Here is a 20651-nt window from a genome sequence, read left to right as displayed (position 1 = left end):
GTCTATGAGAACTGCTTTGCCTTTCTAATTTGTTGGTGCTAGAGGGGGGCAGTTATTGTTCAGTGTCTGACATTGCTAAGTGACACTCACAGATGTTACAAAGTAAAGGGTTGAAAGTGAGGGGTGATGGGGGGGTGGGAAGGGGATAACTCAGGGCTCCACCACCAACTTACAACAACAGATCCAGGGGAAGATGAGCAACACAGATAAATTAGAAAATCTTACTATCGTATCATTTAATGTTAAAGGATTAAACTCTCCCTACAAGCATTCAAAGGTTTTAGATTTCTTATGCAGAAAGAAAATGGATATCGCGCTGTTACAGGAAACACATCTTAAACCTAATGACATTCCCAGGGTTCAAAACCGCTTTTATAAACCTGTTGTGGCATCAGCTGATGGTACTCGTATGAAAGGAGTTATGATTTTCATGAGATGTAGTATCAATGTATCAATTGAAAGGACGGGTGCCGACAATAAAGGACGTCTAGCTTTTCGCTGCACATCCATTCAGGGTAAAAAAGTTGCATTCATTAGCCTATATGCCCCAACTATATTCGAGGTTGAATTTTTCCCCTCATTTACCTCACAATTACTGAAGTTAAGTGACTACCAACTATATGTTGGTTCAGACATGAATACTTTGGTAAACATTAACCTCGATAAATCTTCCTCAACTATATCAAGCTCTCAAGAATCTGCTTCCAAAGCACTTAACCGTTTTCTAACGGATTTAAATTTAACTGATGTGTGGAGGGTGCATAATCCAGCTGCTAAAGACTATACCGTCTTCTCCACAAAACATAAAACTTTCTCTCGGATCGATTACATTCTTATATCCTCCGGTCTGCTGCCTTTGGTACACTCAATAGAATTTTTGCCCAGACATCTATCTGATCACAACCCAGTCATATCTACTTTTAATTATGGCAAAATTAAAAATAAGGCTACAAAGTGGAGGTTTAACTCCACCCTTCTAAAAAAAGACGAATTTCTACCACAACTGAGAACAAAACTGACAGAATTTATAAATTTAAATAGTGTCTCAGATGTGACAGTGATTTGGGCCTCCATCAAAGGTTTCTTACGAAATAACGACATATGGTTCAGTTCGCATCTACATAAAAGCCGGCTTCAAAAGATTTCCACCCTAGAACAACATAAGGTTTTAGAGAATGATCTCATAGGAGATACACCATTACAAAAGAAAACGAGCTCAAAACAAAACAAGCAGAATTAAATGATTTATTAAGAAGCAGGGCAAAATATATGATCCATATAACCAAACATAAGTATTACGCAGAAGGCAGCAGACCGAGCCATCTTTTAGCACTAACGCTCAAACAACAGGAAGCTAAAAGGTCTATACCAGCGATTGGATGTGCTATACGTGGAGTAGTATCTTCAACAGAGGAAATAAACGAGACATTCAAGAATTACTTTAAAGAACTGTATACAAGTGGCTCAGTTCCTTCTGAGAATGACTTCACAGATTTTTTAATGGATTAGACCTCCCTACGTTGTCATTAGAGGACATCAAAACTCTAGACTCTCCTATTACACTGGATGAGCTACTTAAAGCAGTTAAAGCTACAAATAAGGACCGTACGCCAGGTATAGATGGCATATCTGTGAAACTTTACCTAGCACTTTGGGATATTCTTGGACCAGTATGGTTAGAAACATTAAGTTATGCTTTTGGAAATGGCGCTTTCCACAGAGATCTAAACACAGTCCTGATCACAGTTATACCTAAGCCCGGTAAAGACCCCTTGGAATGTGCCAATTACCGTCCAATCTCCTTGATAAATGCCGACCTCAAGATATTTTCCAAAGTCTTAGCCAGTAGACTTGAGACAGTAGTTGGGAAAATAATTAGCCCAGATCAAACGAGCTTTATCGGGGGGTCTCGCAACTGATAATATTCGCCGGCTCTTACACATACTGAGTGCAACACATAAAATCCCGCCTGCTTGTGGCCTGCTATTTCTAGATGCTGAAAAAGCATTCGATCATCTTGAATGGCCATATCTTTGGAGAGTTTTAAAGGAATTTAAGTTTGGCGATAAATTTATCAGTATGAATCAAACACTGTATGATAATCCTTCAGCCCGGGTATGTGTGGGAGGAGGTTTCTCAGAGTTATTTGACATAGGATGGGGCACATGACAAGGGGACCCTTTGTCTCCTTTAATTTTTACTATATCTATTGAACTGCTTGCACATTTAATTAGAAACTCTCCTCAGATCTCCCCAATTACAATAGGTACAACATCACATTCAATATCACTTTACGCGGACGACACACTAGTTTATGTGGCAAATGTTCAACAAACTGTCCCCTATGTTTTAAAAACACTGGAGCAATTTGGATTTCTTTCAGGATACAAAGTTAATTTGTCAAAGTCAGCACTGATGCTGATTAATACGGATAAAAGTAAGGTGTCTCTCCCTCCCCAGATTAAGGTTACAAATGAGGTCCTCTACTTGGGTATTAAAGTTAATACTTCGCTATCATCTGTGGCTAAAACAAATTACTCTTTAATTTTGAAAAAAAAGGAGGAAAATATTAATAGCTGGAGACACCTGCCAGCATCAGTCCTAGCCCATATATCGGTCATTAAAATGAACATCTTACCCTGCATTAATTTTATGAGCTCAATGATCCCACTTGCACCTCCAGCAGGATATTGGCAAAAACTGGACTCCTTACTACGATGCTATGTTTGGAACGGTAAATGACCCAATATAAAATGGTCAGCTCTACAATTCAAAAAGTCAGATGGGGGATTGGCATGTCCAAATTTTAAATTATATCACTGGGCATTTGTATTAAAAAGTCTTAGCTATTGGATGGAGGAGGATAAAGTTTCATCATGGAAAAATATAGAAGAGCTAATAGCACCAATAAGGTTGAAGGACTTTCTCCTTATAGGTATGTTTACCAAAAAATCTGATCTGTATTACGGTCCAATTTTAACCCATATGCTACAAGTGTCTACAGCAGCAGAAAAATTCCTAAAATTTAAAAGAGTATGGTGCAAATCATCTCCATTATGGAACAATAATCATCTTCTATCGGGGGGGGGGGGGAACCATTCACTAACGGAACTTGGGAGGATAAAGGTATTACTACTCTTCAAGATATTAATGGGGCAAGTACTATCCTTAGCTTTCAAGAACGCGTATCTCGATATAATATTGATAATCACTCTCTTCTTCTACTTTCGAGTAAGATCAGCTTGTAAAGCCTATGGCGTTCCCTGGGGATCAGATTTAAAGGACTATCCCATTTTATGTTGGATACAGAGTGCTCCAGGACAGATAGTGATATGATAAATTAAATTCCCAGAATTATATGCCCACATCAGGAATGAAAGCCTGGGATAGGGACATATCTGAATTGGGACAAGACTTAGACTGGGATGTGATTTGGGATAATGCTGCCGGTGCTTTGAAAAACCCAAATCATCGGTATATACACATGAAATTTTGTCATAGAGCATATTTAACACTGAGAATTAGACATCAAATGGGACTGGTTCCTGACCCATATTGCTCATTTTGCCCCCAACAGAACCGTTAGCTCTTTTATACATGATGTATGGGAATGTCCAGGGGTTTTTCGTTTGTGGGGTAAGGTTATCAGTACTCTTAAAGAAGTAACGGGGGTACAATTACCAATGGACCCCGCTGTACGTCTTCTAAATGATGATTCCCACCTTTCCCTTACGGAAAAAACACGCAAAGTCTGGCTGGCAGGCTTGACTGCAGCTAAGAAGATTGTAGTCCAGCGTTGGAAACCTCCCCATGATATTTCAAATACTCAGTGGCTTCAGAGCTTTTTAGACATTTACCTGGAACTTTCATCAGCAAGAGTAAATGATGCACGACCAAACACAATCTCAATGTGGATATCTAACTTAAAAGATCTTTTGTTAAAATAGGAATGCTTTGTCTGTGTCTGCACTACTATTCATTTGGTTGGTGTAGGGGAGAGGGATGGTGGGGAGATGATGATGAAGGTTGGGGGCTGGCTGGGTTAAACAGTCAAAATGTAATTGGCAACTAGTTGTATTGAATGTAATTTGTTGGTGTTGCAATAAAAAATTAGTAATTAAAAAAAAGAATGGAGAGACATCCATTTAGAACGTAGATGAGGAGGAATTTCTTTAGTCAGAGGGTGGTGAACCTGTGGAATTCATTACCACAGGTGGCTGTGGACACCAAATCATTGGGTATAGGCTTAGCCAGAGACTGAAGGGTTATGGCAAGAAGTCAGGACTTTGGGGCTGAGAGGGAAATGGATCAGCCATGATGGGGCCCAATTCTGCTCCTATATCTTGTGATCAGAGGCAACAATGGCGAACTACTCTGATTCACCAGGTAATGCTTGGAATTTTAAGCATTTACAGAACATATACTTTAGGTCACAGCAAAAGTGATGGAGCTTCATGCATCTAGCTTCCAAATCCTTATGACACACTATCCATTCATATCGGCAGATGTGGGCAGACAAAACAAGGTGCAAGATTCGATCAGACTGAGATACTTTGGTATGTCCTTATATTTCTCTGTCAAAGTTCACTGTTTCCAATGACAAGCAGTTATCAATGGCATACTCTGTACTGTGGACATCTTTCCAGTCTTGTCATAATAAAACACAAGAACTCAGGAAAAGATAAAGTTGAACGAAGCTACAAATAATGATCTTAGAAAAAGTATAGGGGACCCACAAACATAAATCATGAAAAATCAGATTTACAGATCTCAACGTATAGACTACATAGCTTTACTTATATTGCAACTTAAGTTCAGTGAGTCTGAACTGGATACGGATTCTTGGGAAGAGTATGCCATGAAAGAATGGAGTGTAGATTTACCAGACTGATACCTACACTCAAATGGTTAAGCTGTGAAGAGCAGTTACACTAATCAAGCTTGTATTTGTTGGTATTTAAAAAGTTAAAGTGCTGCTTTGACGTAGTTTTCAACGTATTAAGGGGAACAGGCAGAAATAATTTGTTTATTTTGATAGATAAATCACATAAAAATTAAGGCTAATCTTTTTAGAATCAAAGTTAGGTAATACTGATACAAACAAATGAAGCAGAAGATTCAAGGTTTCTTCAATGACAGCAAAATGTTTCATAGCAATTGATTAATTTTAAACGTCATGAACATTTTTTGTTTACTGCAGTTAACAAGTATCCAGGGCAAAGTTCCTACAAAATCCTACCTTGGCGTAGGAGTGACACTGGCTGACCATCAGCGAAATACGGCGGAGATTCATTCTCTGGCAGGTCTAACCTAGCCGTGAAGGTGACGTTCTGTTGGTATACTACCAGACTAGATCTAGTAGTAGGATCGTGGCTAACTGAGTCAAGGAGGTCAGCATGCCTTTGCTACTTTGTACAAACGGTTATGCCTCTTCAGGCGAAGGCTGCACCCAACGAGGACACCGGCAGCAGGGCGTCTGATGGTGTCTGTGGCAGCTGAATCCTAAAGGGTCAATGGTACAGCCACCCTGGTGGCATGCCGAGGAACCAGAGTGCTGGTCAACGGACTGAGGGTTCTGGGTGTTAAGGGCCAGGTTGTTGTCGGAACACCACGTGGCCAGGTGCTGGACCTTGTCCCTGTAGGCCGTCTCGTCATCCCCTCTGATCAGGCCAACCGCCATGGTGTCATCTGCGAACTTGATTATGGAGTTAGAACCATGTACAGGAACGCAGTCATGGGTGAAAAGGGAGTACAGAAGAGGGCTCAGCACACAGCCTTGAAGCACGCCGGTGTTCAGGGTGAGAATGGAGGAGGGGAGGCTGTCTAACTTAACTGATTGGAATCTGTTAGTCAGAAATTCCAACGTCCAATTGCAGAGGGATGAGCTGATACCAAGCTGGCGAAGTTTGGCGATCAGCCTGGAGGGGATCACAGTATTGAATGCTGAACTAAAGTCAATGAACAGTATTCTGATGTAAGAGTTGGGGCAGTCTAGGTGGGCCAGGGCAGAGTGAAGTGCCGTGGAGACGGCGTCCCCTGTTGACCTGTTGGTGCGATAGGCAAATTGATGGGGGTCCAGGGTAGTGGGCAGATAGGATTTCAGATGTGATAGAACCAGTCTCTCAAAGCACTTTGCAATGATGGGGGTGAGTGCAACTGGACGGAAGTCATTCAGGCCCTTAGCAGTGGAATGCTTTGGCACTGGCACAATAGTGGCGATCTTGAAGCTTGTGCGGACAACCTCCTGGGCCGGGGATAGATTAAAAATGTCCATGAAGACCCCAGCCAACTGCCCTGCACAGACTCTGGGCACACGGCCAGGTATTCCATCTGGGACCAGCTGCCTTCCGTACATTCACCCTGCTCAGGGTGGCGCAAACATCGGAGGTGGGAAGTGAGAGAGGGAGTTCACCAGGTGGGAGGTCCACTTTGAGGGTGACCTCCTTGTTCTCTCGGTCAAAGCGAGCGTAGACCATTTTTGTGACCATTGGCAAGGATCTCATTATCACATTCTACAGCAGCTTTCTGAACTCCACATTTGAGAGTCTATGTGGTGAGGGAATCTGCTACCTGATTTCCCCCACAATAATGATAAGTGCTATTGTCTTTTCATTATCATAGCAGAATCTACACCTGGCAATCTCCAAGTTAAAAATTACAACCTGTAATTGTATGCTACATGTGTAACTGTACTATAACATCTGACAAATATCTGTACTGTTCTGATTAAAATATGACAGATCTAATGGTATTTTCTAGGAACATTTGGGTCCTCTAAGGCTACGTTCACACTAGACTGTATAATTCGTGTAAAAACGATAGGCGTCCACACCAGGCGTTTTTGAAAATACCTCCGTCCACATTAAAGTGGATATTTGGGCGAATCTCCTCCTACTGGGCATGCGCAGGACACATCTACAGAAAACAAGCAAAGAGGAAACGGTATACATGGTGCACATTTGTCCGGTTACAGACTAGAAAAACTTAAAAGGAAATTGCCAAACGAAACACTTGGTGCGCGTTCGTCCAGAAATATTTCCTACAGCCATAGTCTCTTCACCGATGAAAGGGACGACAGCTACAATTAAATGCAATAAGGCTTGTTACTGGGCAGAAGTGAAATTTGCTGTTACCTCATTTATTTGCCTGTATTTTTGCCATGTCTTTGTGTATTATTTTGCTGTATTTAACATGTGCAATAAAACGAGTTACTGGGCAAAAGTGACAGTTGCATCTATTGAATGTCTGCACAAGCAATACATTATTAAAGCACCTTGTTGAATGTATAAAACATGTCTGCATCAGTGTTATCTTGTACTTCCACACAGTGTTACATTAGGATGTTACACATCTATTGTCACATATTGTTGTTGTTGAGTTGGAGGTTGCGTTCAAGAAAACAATGAAAAGCCGCACTGCCGCCACCATCTGTTCCAGCACATCATGACAGCGGTTTTAAAATTAGCCAGTTACCCCATACACACCACAATGGCCAACCAGCGTTTTCAGATTTAAACACTCTGGAGAGTGTTTTAGAAAAACTCCGTTTTCGGGGGGAGGAAAACGCCGTTTCAGTGTGGACGGAGGGTCAAAATGAAGAGAAAAAGCTTTGGTTACAGATTTATCTGGTCTAGTGTGGATGTAGCAAGGACGTATAATATGGATCTGCAGCCCTGTATTAGCAATTTAGGTCTTACTAGTAAAAATATTTTCTGAGGACGTTAGATGTAAAATTAATATCCCAGATCGGTAAGTTGGAGTCACAAAACTGTAATTCGATTGAGGCATTCTAATGCAGGGGGTCAGCAACCTTTTTGCCCCTATGGGCCGGATCGTGTATTAATGAACGGACGGTGGGCCAGATAAATGGCATAAAAAACTTTAAATATGGGAATTATCCATTTAAATACATCTAGTTATGTTTTGCCTCAAATTAATGAATAACGTATGCTGGAAAATAATTTGTGCTTAAGGTTTCCTACTCCTGTTCTAATGGATTTATCTGAAAAAGCAAAATGTAGCAATCTAACTACAACAGTAAATCCCAGTAAAACACATTATTTCAAGTAGATCCGGTTACATCAATTATTGCTTTGAGGTTAAGTAATACTTTGATAACACATATTATGGCAGTAACTTGGCTCAACTACGGACTGCAACAGCAAGTTAAAAATGATTAATCACCACTCTTCTGAACATTGGGCATTTCAAACAGTGAGATCTGGAAAACAACAATGGAGAAAATTTCCAGGGATCAATAGGCATTAAATAGTTGTGTGCTGCCCAACACAATGCTCATTGATTTGATTTGATGAAAAACATGCATTTCACTGCATGTTTTGATGTTTCAATGCACGTGACAAATAAAGCTAATCTTTTACTAGCTGCATACTATTTCTGTCATACTCTATGCCAGTTGATGCACTGAGCTAATTAACCTAACTGGCTGTTGGGAAATATACATGCTAGGGTGAATTTTAACTTGGTTGGTTAGGTTGGAATTTATGGAGTCAAGTGAATTTGCCCCAACTACTTCCACATGTATTCCAACACAATCAAGAGGAAAGTTCCTTTTACACCCAGCTAATTGCTATTTTCTGCAGTAAAGCTAGGAGAAGCATTTTAAAACAAACCCACAATTATATTGGATGTTAGGTTAAAATATTCCCAAAATAGAACAATTGCAAATGCTGCATTTAACAGAATTATTTGCTTTCATAACATGGTGTAAAATTGGTTTGCTATAGCTGTCTGAAGAACAGAAAACCACCAGAAACATTTTTTTGCTATAAAGAAAAGCTGGACAAACCTGTTTTCTCCAGAGTGTCAGAGCTGAGGGTGAACTGATAGAAGTATATAAGATTATGAGATCTTTGATAGGATAGATAATCTTTTTCCCGAAGTGGAAATATCAAATACTAGAGAACACAGGTTTACTAGATCCCCACAAGGCTGTGTGCTTAGCCCATTGCTGTTTACACTGCTAACACATGACTGTGCAGCCAGATTCAATGAGAACCTGATCATTAAATTTGCTGGTGATACCACAGTGGTGGGGCTCATCAGCAAAAATGATGAAACAATATACAGGGAGGAGGTCAAACACCTAGAGAGCTGGTGCAGTGATAACAACTTGATGCTTAATGTCACCAAAACCAAGGAGATGATCGTCGATTTCAGACGGTCTCAGCCTGAGCACACACCCCTCAGCATCAGCGGCTCCACAGTGGAGAGTGGAAAACATCGTTCTTTGGGGTGCAGATCTCAATCTCACCTGGTCCAGGAACACCATTGAGATTGTGAAACGGGCCCAGCAGAGATTGCACTTTCTGAGGAAGCTTAAACAAGCATCACTCCCCACTAACATCTTAACTACATTCTACAGAGGCGTGGTTGAGAGTGTGCTGACCTTTTGCATCACAACCTGGTACTCCAGCTGCAGCGCTGTTGACAAAAAAGCCTTGCAGAGGGTGGTTAGGGGAACAGAGAAGCTTATTGGGATCTCCCTAACTTCCGCCCAAGACCTCTTTTGATTCCTCCAGAAGACACGGTACATCATTAAAGACCCCTCACACCCTCCCCATGAACTGTTTGTTCTCCTGCCATCAGGCAAACGTTACAGAGCATCAAAACTAAAACCACAAGGCTACTAAACAGCTTCTTCCCACAGGCAGTCGGACAGCTAAATAGCTGCTCTACCTGACTCTGCTATGGACACTTTTAACTTGCACTGGACACTTATAACTTGATTTTAACTGACATGTGGCTGTTGTGTTTTACTATTTATTGTTATGTTTATTATTTAGTGTTGTGTTTGTTATATTATGATTGCACTGCTCCTGGGAAACGCTGTCTCATTCTGCCCTGCAGAGCTGATGTACGGTTAGAATGACAATAAAGTTTTCTGAATCTTGAATCTTTAAGATGAGAGAGGGGAAGTTCAAAAGAGATGTACAAAGCAAGCTTTTTATGCAGTCTTGTGTTCTTAGAATGTGCTGTCAGGAGAGATGTTCAAAGCAGATACAATAACAGTGTTTACGAGCATTTAGGCAAACATATGAACAAGAAGGGAATGGGGGGGGGGGACAAAGACCTTGTGCAGACAGATGGGAATGGTAAAAATCGGCATTACAGTTGATGTAGACATCCTGGGCTCAAAGCCTATCTATGCAAGCATCCAACAACAGGAGTGTAACCACATAACAGAAATTGAAAAAGCACTCATTTTAAGTAAGAGCCATTTCAAACACTCTCAGTTTCCACTCACTGTACTAAACTCGGCTACCCATTGAGGGGTTAGATTTATAATTAGGGACTGTATTAGCAGTGGTTCATCAAAAAGTGTATCCATCTGATTTGAGGCATTGCTTAATCTCAGTTTAAAAACCAGTAACACCACTTATTACCATTTTGGGTTGTTTCTATAAACCGCTCATAGCTGTAATCTTTAAGATTAGAGATACAGCATGGTAGCAAGCCCTTCCAGCCCAACAAGCCTGTGCTGCCCACTACATCAATGTGACTAACTCCTCTACTAACCTGTACATATTTGGAAGGTGGGAGGAAACTAGAGCTTCCAGGGAAAACCCACAAGTCGCAGGGAGAATGTACACTGTCCTTACAGACAGTGATGGAATTGAAACCAAGCAGCTGGCACCGTAATAACATTACACTAATTGCTATGGGACTGTGCTACCCAATAAGAGATTTGTGAAGACGTTTTTGTATTCAGAATAACCTAATAGAGTAGTGGAACAGAATTATATAGTGGACTTTTCCTCAGAAATTCATCACTGGTCAGAATCACTGATTTCAATGGAATACTTCAACGATGTAGAGCACAATGTGCTAGGTATGTAGTGCTAAGGCCATAGATCCATTTCCCAGTAAAGGTATTTCAATTTGTTAAAGTGTGCATACCCAGACATTGTCCTAAATTGAGTTTCAACAGAAATCACTTTTAATCTGTTCTGCGGCTATCTCACCACAATGGCTGCTCATCACAAATGTGGGTCATCTCTTTGTGCTGACTTAGAAAATTCACATAACAGGTACTTTCAGGTTCTCAACCGTTTTTTGGCCACGGCCCCCTTAGGAGCTCTTCTCAGGTTCCAGGGCCCCCCTTTCAAACAGGGATACAACACGAACAGATAAGACAGAAAATAATTTATTACTGAACATCAAGAACATCCTGACTTACTGGAAAAAACTTTAAAAAAGACTGTATGAAATTAAACATCTATCAGGCCTAATGCGATCCTTGAGCTTTGTGCTTTTCTGCAAGTTTCATGATATCAGGCTCCAAATTAGACAATGACAGTTGGAGGTCACCTCTTGTTGCGATATCAATTCTGTTCCTGGATTTTGTCAAGGAAACTCTTTTTAAATGGGCAATGAATCCTCTGTATCGACCAACCATAGAAACGGCACCATCAGTTGCACAAGCAATTATATTCTCTATTGGAATATTGTTCTCGCTTAAGTAACTTTTGACTTCTTCAAAAATAGACAGTCCCTTAGTATCTGTTTTAATCCTCCTGGCAAACAACATCTCTTCCATCAGTTTGTTTCTATTCCAGAATATCACATAAGCCATGAGAACAGCTTCATTATCTTGTAAACAAGAGGAATTCTGCAGATGCTGGAAACTCAAGCAACACACATCAAAGTTGCTGGTGAACACAGCAGGCCAGGTAGCACCTCTAGTAGTTGAGGTACAGTCGACGTTTCAGGCCGATCCCCTTCATCAGTCCTGACGAAGGGTCTCCACCTGAAACGTCAACTGTACCTCTTCCTAGAGATGCTGCCTGGCCTGCTGCATTCACCAGCAACTTTGATGTGTGTTGCTCGTTATCTTGTAAAGTAGCTTTGTCTAATTGTAAAGAGACTTTCTTGGATTGTAATGTCCCGTGCCATCTCATCGATTCTTCTGGCAACAGGAGAATTACTCAAAGGAATTGTCTGAATTGTTTCTTTGGCACTCAAATTCATGACATCAGATATTATTATGGACACTGAAGGCAGGATAAGTGACTCACCAATGTTGTAAGCATTTCCAGTTTTAGCAGTTTACTAATTTTGTATGATGCAACAAGACCCTTCTTTAATTTCTGTGATGCTTGAGTAAGCATTTGTTTCAGCATTGGCCTTCTGTCAAAGGTTTTTGAAGAAATCTAAGTGTTTATCCTTCTTCTCTGGATGCAAGGTATCCAAATGTTTTTTCAATTTGCTTGGCCTCATGCTTTCATTTGACAATGTGGTTATACAGTACAAACACATGGGCAAAGATTTTGCGGAGATGCGATGAAACCATACGATAAGTATTCCACTGAATACTGCCCACACTTTTTTTCCGCCAAGGAACTCATGGGTAGAATTATTTCTGAAAATAATAAGTGCGCGAAATACAGATACATTACTGACAAAAAATGCTGTCACCCAGAGCCAGGGATTTTTTTTTCAGTGACTTCATATGCAGTAATAAACACTTTTCACAACCTACCTTAACGTATAATATATCCAAAAACATATACTTTAAAGTTACGAGGCTAAAAAAGGCTTAGCTAGACACGCTGATCTTCGGAGAATGAAGTATGACAATAATGGATGTGAGAAGCCTTGATTGAATATGTTGACCCGGTGCAGTCTGATTCGCGACTGACTCTGAAGTGAGGCTGTGTGGGAGGAGCTTTAGCAATGAATTTACCAGGTGCGCCAAATTCAAACGGTGTGTTGGAAAGACATTATAAATAGGAGGGAAACTATTGATTCCAATGAAGGTTGCTGCTTGGGTATTTCATCGGTTCAGTTACCAGGGCCCCCATAAACCCTTGGGGCTCCCCTTCTCACAGTTTTCAGTCGGTGGCCCCCTTCAAATTTGCCAGGGCCCCCAAGGACGCCATATGGCCCCCGCTGAGAATGGCTGTGTTAAAGCATGGCAATAGAGGATAACAGCCTGCAATATAATGGCCGGAGTATGAGCAGAGACAATGACAATGAAAATGACAGGGAGTGTTGAAAAGGAGACATGGCTGTTCATGTTGTCACTTACACACAATAGTGGCTGAGTAAATTACATGTGTCTCTCACTGCAACTTATGTAGTATGAAGAATTGATATCATCACATTCTGTCCTAATTATAAATCATTAGATTCACTCATGCAGTCTGGTTAAATTTAACCCCTGCTGTTCAAAAATGGGGTGTATGGCAGACTATCTTGAGACAAACAACCACTACTGGCAAACTTTAGGCATATGATCATCAAAAGAGGCCTAAGACCCCAACTTCCTTGCATGTACTGCTAAACATTAAGTCCAGGTGACAGGTTTGAATGCTAAATCCTTTAGTTCAATCTTCAGCTAGAACCCATATGCTAGTTCAACAATGGAGCGATCTTGCTGGGATTCCCCAGCAGTAACTGAGACCCCAGTGATTTCAATTGCTGGGCAAATGATTGGAAATAAATTACTCTCTAAAAATTATTTCTGTTGTATGTTTCTAATTATTTATATATTGCTGACTTTACATTTTAGTTCGATTGTAATTCTGCAAGAAAGAGGCACTCAGAAACTATTAAAAATTAATGACAGCTTTTACTTCTGGCAGAGTCCTGCTCTTTGCTGTGCTGGCTGTCAAAGGCTATACTTTAGGAGTACTGTCCGCTATCACGCCCCCTCAATCCTGTTTCAACCCCAGATATATCACTGAACTATGGAATGCAGAAACCATACTATGTATATATTTCAAATTACTGACCGTATTTCTTATCTTCTCTCTCAGCTTGCACTAGTGTTATGTTAATTTTGTTTATTGTGTTGTGTAGGTTATGTATAATTTATATTAACTTATGTTTGCTATATTTGTAATGTACTGTGCTGCTGCTGCAAAAATCTAATTTACATGGCATTTATATCCCGGGTATGTACGCCTGTGACAATGAACTTGAACAATGCATTTGCCTTCTGATTCCATTAAGAGCAAACTTTCCAGCCCAAGAGAATCAGGCCCTATGGTTAATCCAATAAAGCGTTAATTAAATTAACTCTGAAATCAGTCAACCCTGAAAGGATGGTTTATACAAACATTCCAAATGTCATTAGATCATAAGACATAGGGGCAGAATTGTAGAACATTCTACCTGTTACGTCTGCTCTGCTATTCAATCATGGCTGATTTATTGTCCCACACAAAAAATTCTGCATTCTCCTGCATTCTTTCCATAACCTTAGATACCCTTACTAATCAAAAACCTATCAACCTCCACTTCAAATATACTCAATGACTTGGCCTCCACAGCCACCTGATGCAATGAATTCCACAGATTCACCAACCTCTGGCTAAATAAATTCTTCTTCACCTCTTTTCTAAAGGGATATTCTGAGGCTGTACTCCCTGGTGCTACACCCTCCCACTCCTGGAAACAACCTCTCCATGTTTACTCTAAACAGGCTTTTCAATATTCAGTACATAGGATTCCATTCCCAATGCAGTTAAACACCCAGTTACACTGGATCATCTCCACTGCATTTTCCAATCATATTCAGTGACAGCAGAGAGAGACCAAAGATGTTTGCATTCCATCCTCATATATATTGCAAAACTATTCAAAGAATAACAATTCTATCAGAACCAAGCACTGCATCACTAGCCCAAGGTCATTTCAATCAACCGATTTTCAAACAGGGAGGATGATATTGAGCCCAAATATTGACTGTTCATTTCCCTCCACAAATGCTACCTGAGATCTTCCAACAGTCGGTTTTAAACTGCAAATAAACTCAAGCTCCTGTAACACAAGGGCAATAAATTCAAGAATGTCTTCATCTGACACAGAACCACAACAATGAAACAGAACCTTTAACATTGTAAAACACCCCTAGGTGTTTGAAAAATAAAAAAAAGATAATGCTACAAATCCATATTAAAAACATAATGCTAAGAACACTCACCAGGTCAGGCAGCATCTGTGGAATAACATTTCAAGCAGAAAAACCCTTTATCAGAAGGGTCTAATGAAAGGTCTTTAATCTTAAACTTGATATCGGTTTCTCTTTCCACACATGATGCGTGATCTGCTGGGAGTCTTTGGCATTTTCTAGTTTCACTCCTAAGCATTTCATTGAAGCAATTTTCAATATAACTATATGAACAAGAGAAGGAAGGTATCAAAAGGTGGAAGGGCTCATGTAGTGAGTTCAAGAACTTAAGGCCTCAGATGTCACTGGTGGTGAGAGGAAAATTAGGTGCTCCAGATGAGTTCAGTGCTGGTGAAGAGTAAGAGTCTGGGAAGGACTGTAGGTTATGAGGAGTAATTAAAGTCCACTGATGAATTGAAAAATGAAGATGAAACTTTTAATAATGTAAAAAGTAGGAGCAGGAGTAGACCACTCAGCCTCTAGACCCCTCATTCCCATTCAATGAGATCACAGCAGATCTAATGGTAACTTCAATTTCACATTCTTGTCTACACCCAGTAGTATTTTGTTCTGATGTCACAGTTCTAGGAATCGAGACAGTCCAGTGACCACAAAGCTAATGGGTGCAATTCCAAATAGCAAAATCTAAAAAAATCACCAGGAGCTGAAGTTCACATAAGCTCAAATCGTGAAAGCTCTGGAATTGTTAAATCTATAGATATACAAAGGCACAAATATGAGTGTCACCAGCTAATGTGAGGGAGGGGAGAACTCTTGAGTCTCTGTTGCATAGTTCATATTTTGTCATTTACTTGCTGGTGAATTCAAGTCGAAATTGTGCTTTTATGAAAAGTATTGCTTGATATGCAACTGTGTGCAATCCATTTAGACTTTCTATTTAGTTCTTGTTACTGCAACCTCACCAAGACAGTGTGGGTTAATTGCACTGACAATTAAGGTTTCTGAGACTCCTATCACTTTTATTCCCTTGCAGAACCCTCCTATCACTTTTAACCCTTGCAGAAAAATAACAGGGCATACTCAGAACACTTATCTCGCATTGACATCCTTCCAAAGCCCATGGAATGTGCCAAAGTTCTTATTGAGGAAATCTCCAGTGCAAAAGGAAACACTACTACTTTCAAGATGATTTCGACTGAAGCTAACTGATAAATCACTTTGAACTAAATAATCACCTAGCCACAATATGGCCTCTAGTAATTATTTGTTGGATTTCATACGAAATCTGTGCAGATATTGTTATCACTGAATGCACTTATTCTAGATTTATGCAGTCCTCAAAAGAATCTGAAGAATAGGTGATTTTTGAGAATAAATATTAATCTCAGTGTCATTAGTCACTAAACACCATCCTCCAGAAGGTTTCCACTGTAAAGTTTCGGTTCAGTTCCACTAGGTGCCTCAGTGCTGCAGCTTCTCGTTTTGATTGGTCAAAGCTTGGCATCCACAAATCTCGGACTAGTGTCCCCCCGTTTGAGGGTGGTGCGAAAGGAAAAGCCTTTGGCCTTGGACAGCTGAGGTGGTTGGCTTGTCCCCGCCATTCAATTGGTGATAAACCCTGTGATTAACAGAAATCAGGAGGGGGAAAAAAGGTCAGCTGGGCCGAATGGAACAAATATTAGAGTCTCAGTCAAGTTTCCAACATGTGTGGAAAGCTCAAGCCACTTCAGACACACACAAATCAAGCTTCAATGAAAGCATCATTCAGCAATATGTTTTCTGCATGTCCCACTTTGGTATGATTCTGGCTCCTATTGAAATGACGGATCACTTGAGACTTCTAAAACCTGATAATTTCAGAAGATCCCAAGGGGATTTGTGATAGCTTTGAAATAATCTGCACTGGTCTTTTCATAAGCAGTAGGAATCTTATGGCTGAGTTGTTGGTGTTGTCAAATGGACAGATGAAGGATTTGTTTATCCACTCCACTTTTTCCTAGCCTCTGATGCTGCCTAGAAGTCAGTCTCATTTAAAAACTGCTAAATCACAAAGCTTTGAATTTAGAACAAAGAACGTAGAACAGTACAGCACAGAACAGGGCCTTTGCCCCACAATGTTGTACCAAGCTATTAACCTACTCCAACATCAATCTAATTCTTCCCTCCCACATATCCTTCCATTTTTGTTCCATCCATTTGCTTATCTGAGTGTCTCCAACAGTAAGGGCGTTCAATGCACTTACTACTCTGTGTAAAAAAACTATCTCTGACACCTGCCCCCCCAAACTTTCCTACAATCATCTTAAAATAACACCCTCTCATATTAGCCATTGGCACCCTGGGAAAAAGTCTCTAGCTGTCCATTCAATCTGTGCCTCTTATCATCTTGTACACCTTTATCAAGTCGCCTCTCATCGTTCTCCACTCCAGAGAAAAACCAAGACTCACTTAACATTTCTAATAACACATGCTCTCTAATGCAGCAGCATCCTGGTAAATCTCCTCTGCATCTTCTCTAAAGCTTCCACATCCTTCCTATCATGAGGTGACCAGAATTGAACACAATATTCCAAGAGGCATCTAACAAGAGTTTTATAGAAATGCAACATTACCTCATGGTTCTTGAACTCAATCCCCCAATGAATAACAGCCAATACACTGTATGCTTTCTTAACCATCCTATCAAGTCGTGCAGCAACTCTGAGGGACCTATGTATGTGGACAACAAGATCCCTCTGTTCCTCCACACTGTGAAGAATCCTACCACTAATCTTGTACTCTGCCTTCAAGACTGACCTTCCAAAGAATATCACTTCGCAATTCTCAGGATTGAACTCCATCTGCCACTTCTCAGCCCAGTTCTGCACACTACCAATGCCCTTTTACAACCTACTACACTGTCCACAATACCAACCTTTGTGTCATCTGCAGACTTACTAACCCACTCTTCCACTTACTTGTCTAAGCCATTTATAAAAGCACAAAGAGCAAGGATCCCAGAACAGATCCCTGCAGAACACCACTCCATGTAGACTTCTATCCACATTCCTAAAAAGATTTCTATCCACATTTCAAACTGTCAAAAACATCAAATTAAGAATGTACAATAATAGTAAGGCATTCAAGAAAATTTTCTACTCCCTTTTCCTTTCCTCTCAGACAATGTCAATGAGTGAGAGACCTTATCCCACAGCATACCTTTTGCTTTCTTCTAAGGTTTTCCCACACTGCACTGCACACCATACACTCAAAGGCATCGATGTAGTTGTCCTGGGAAACATCTTGAACTCCCCATTTGCGTTCTTTCATGGCAGTTAGCAGCTTCTCATTGGAGATTAAGTCTTTCTGCTTCCACTCGAGGAAGACCTCGTAGCTCTGATCATCACCATCCAGTTGTATAATATAGTCAGCTAGTTCCTTGGGGTGTGTGAAGCTTCCCACAAGTATTGCACTTTTATTGCTGGGCAACCAATCTGCTACACTTGGAGAACCAAAGTAAATTGGAACTGCACCTAACTTAAATGGTCTCCACAGTTTCTCAGTAATGTAATCATCACAAACAGCATTCTCAAAAGCAAGAATGAATTTGTACTGAGCAAGAATCCAGTAGAATGCATCATCATCCATGGCTGTTGGATCCTTCAGGCCAGTTGGAAGGTCTTTGTTATGTAGACATTCACCGTAAGAGTCTATCTGGATATATTTCATCAATTCTCGTACGTAACTGTCTCGGTCTGATGGAGGGTCGCAATCAGACTGGACATACACCAATGGGGCCAGGTGCTCCCTCAAACGATTCTTCTCAGACAGAGGGAGCATATATTTACGTGACTTCAACTCTTCGATACTCTCCAGATACTGGGTTGTCAGTGGCAAATGAGAGTTGCGGCTGAATGTGGAGGTGTAATTAAATAGTGTGACAGTGGGTTCGTGGAAAAGCTTGTAATTATTCTTAGGAGATTCTTCGTGGAACAAGGCCCATTCATGCTGGGGCTTCCGAGGCAGCGGTAAACTATCAATCTGAAAGTCTGTGCCTATTCAAATAGGAGAAGAGGAATAAAGAGTAACACATCAAATGTTGCCAGTAAACTTAACACACTTAATTTAGCCACATATGCAAATTCAATTAGATTTTTAAAAATTTAAAGATAGAGCACAGGAACAAGCTTTTCTAACCAAGAACCTGCGCCACACAGTTACACTTATGTGATCAATTAACCTACTAACCCATACGACTTTGGAATGTGGAAGGAAACCACAGCTCCCAGAGGAAACCCATGTGATCAGAGGGAGAATGTACGAAGTTCTTACACACAGCAGTAGGATTGAACCCAGGTTGCTGGTGCTGTAATAGCGATATGCTAACCATTACACTATTGGGACACATTAAATATCAGTGTGGCTCTCCATCCAGTGGACTCTGCACTGACTGGGAATAAGGAGTTACTAACTCTGGACAGAAATGGTACATTTAGATTCTGTAAACAGCATTGACCTGAATTAGTGTCTGGTTACATTGACCAAGAACAACAGCAAACAGTGCTTCACATCCGCAATAGAATAACTTTAGAGCATTTGTTTTACAAGTGGATTGCAGAGAAGTTTTAACTTTATTTAGAAATATTAACTTCTATTAACTCAATTTATGATTACTAACAAAAAATAACTCAAATTCAATGTAATGAGAATTCAACAAATAACCTGCAGTCAGAAATCAGAGTTGAGCAGCATCTGTGTAGGGAGGAAGGAATTGTTGAAGCTTTGGGACAAAAGCCTGCATCAGTTCTGATACGGGATTTTATCCCAATGTGTTGACATTTCCTCTTCCCCACTGCTCCTCACAGATCCTGCTCAACCCACTGAATTGCTCCAGCAGATTACTTGTTGGTCCAGGTTCAGCACCTTCAGTGTTTTACATCTCTGTAATAACAATTCTGTTATTTCAAGTCTCAACCACAGTAAAGCACTGTCTCTTAGAGCAGCCTATCATTCTGAAGTTGTTGGTCAACTGTTCAAAAGTTTTATGGGTTGTTGATAACCTATCTTCCCAGTGGTTCTGATATCAGACAGGTAATCAAGCACCTGAACTATATTTTATGTTCTAAATCCCACAATGACAATTTGAATTCTGTTTTAAAATCATTTGGAGATAGTGTCAGGGTACCAGTTTGAATGACCAGAATGCCATCAGATTGTTTTAAAACCTCAGCTGATTTGCTAATGTCCAATGTCCTCACAGACAGACAGAAGCCTGCCATCAATTACTCCACGGCAACAAATAACAAGGTACCGCTACCAAGTCTGAGAAGATACACACAATGAATCCATACATCAGGAGTCATAGAGTTGGAAACAAGCCTTCAGCCCAAATGGTCCATGCTGATCAGATGTCTATCGAACATAGTTTTATTTGTTTGTGTTTGACCCATTTCGCCCTAAACTTTTTCTATCCATGTAAATGCAAAAAACGCTTTCTACTCACAAGCCTATGCTTTATACACACTGCAACACCCTTCCTTCATGATGCAGTATATGTATTAAGAATTAAGATAGCTTCAATGACTGGCAGTCATGGGTTTAGAATCAGATACCAACTATTATCAGCAAGCCTCATCTATTTATTTGAAAACAAAAACCTGGAAATTGGTGAAACAGGGCAGTGGAGATCATTAAAATGGAGCTGGCATTAGAATTATCTGTCGGGTGATGGGTAGGACTATCGATAGATGTCCAAGCATGCAGAATATGTTCAGTTCTGGGTGGGATTTAATAC

At 40.5% G+C, this 20651-nt stretch overlaps 1 protein-coding gene across 4 annotated transcripts in view; it reads right to left on the bottom strand.

The window, feature by feature from the left end:
* Positions 1–20651, bottom strand: part of fut10 (fucosyltransferase 10) — a 161351-nt gene that overhangs the window by 95308 nt on the left and 45392 nt on the right. For 3 of the 4 annotated variants that reach the window (XM_072256365.1, XM_072256369.1, XM_072256368.1), the window contains exon 3: positions 18077–18912. In XM_072256365.1, the coding sequence (XP_072112466.1) occupies positions 18077–18912 (836 nt within the window). Of the gene's footprint in view, positions 1–11828; positions 16497–18076; positions 18913–20651 lie in introns of those variants that run through there. The other variant, XM_072256366.1, reaches the window with a different exon arrangement.

The sequence above is a fragment of the Mobula birostris genome, chromosome 4 (assembly GCF_030028105.1).
Source record: "Mobula birostris isolate sMobBir1 chromosome 4, sMobBir1.hap1, whole genome shotgun sequence".
Lineage (NCBI taxonomy): Eukaryota > Metazoa > Chordata > Chondrichthyes > Myliobatiformes > Myliobatidae > Mobula > Mobula birostris.
The sequence above is the reverse complement of the archived record's forward strand: the minus strand, read 5'-3'. Positions and strand labels throughout refer to the sequence as shown.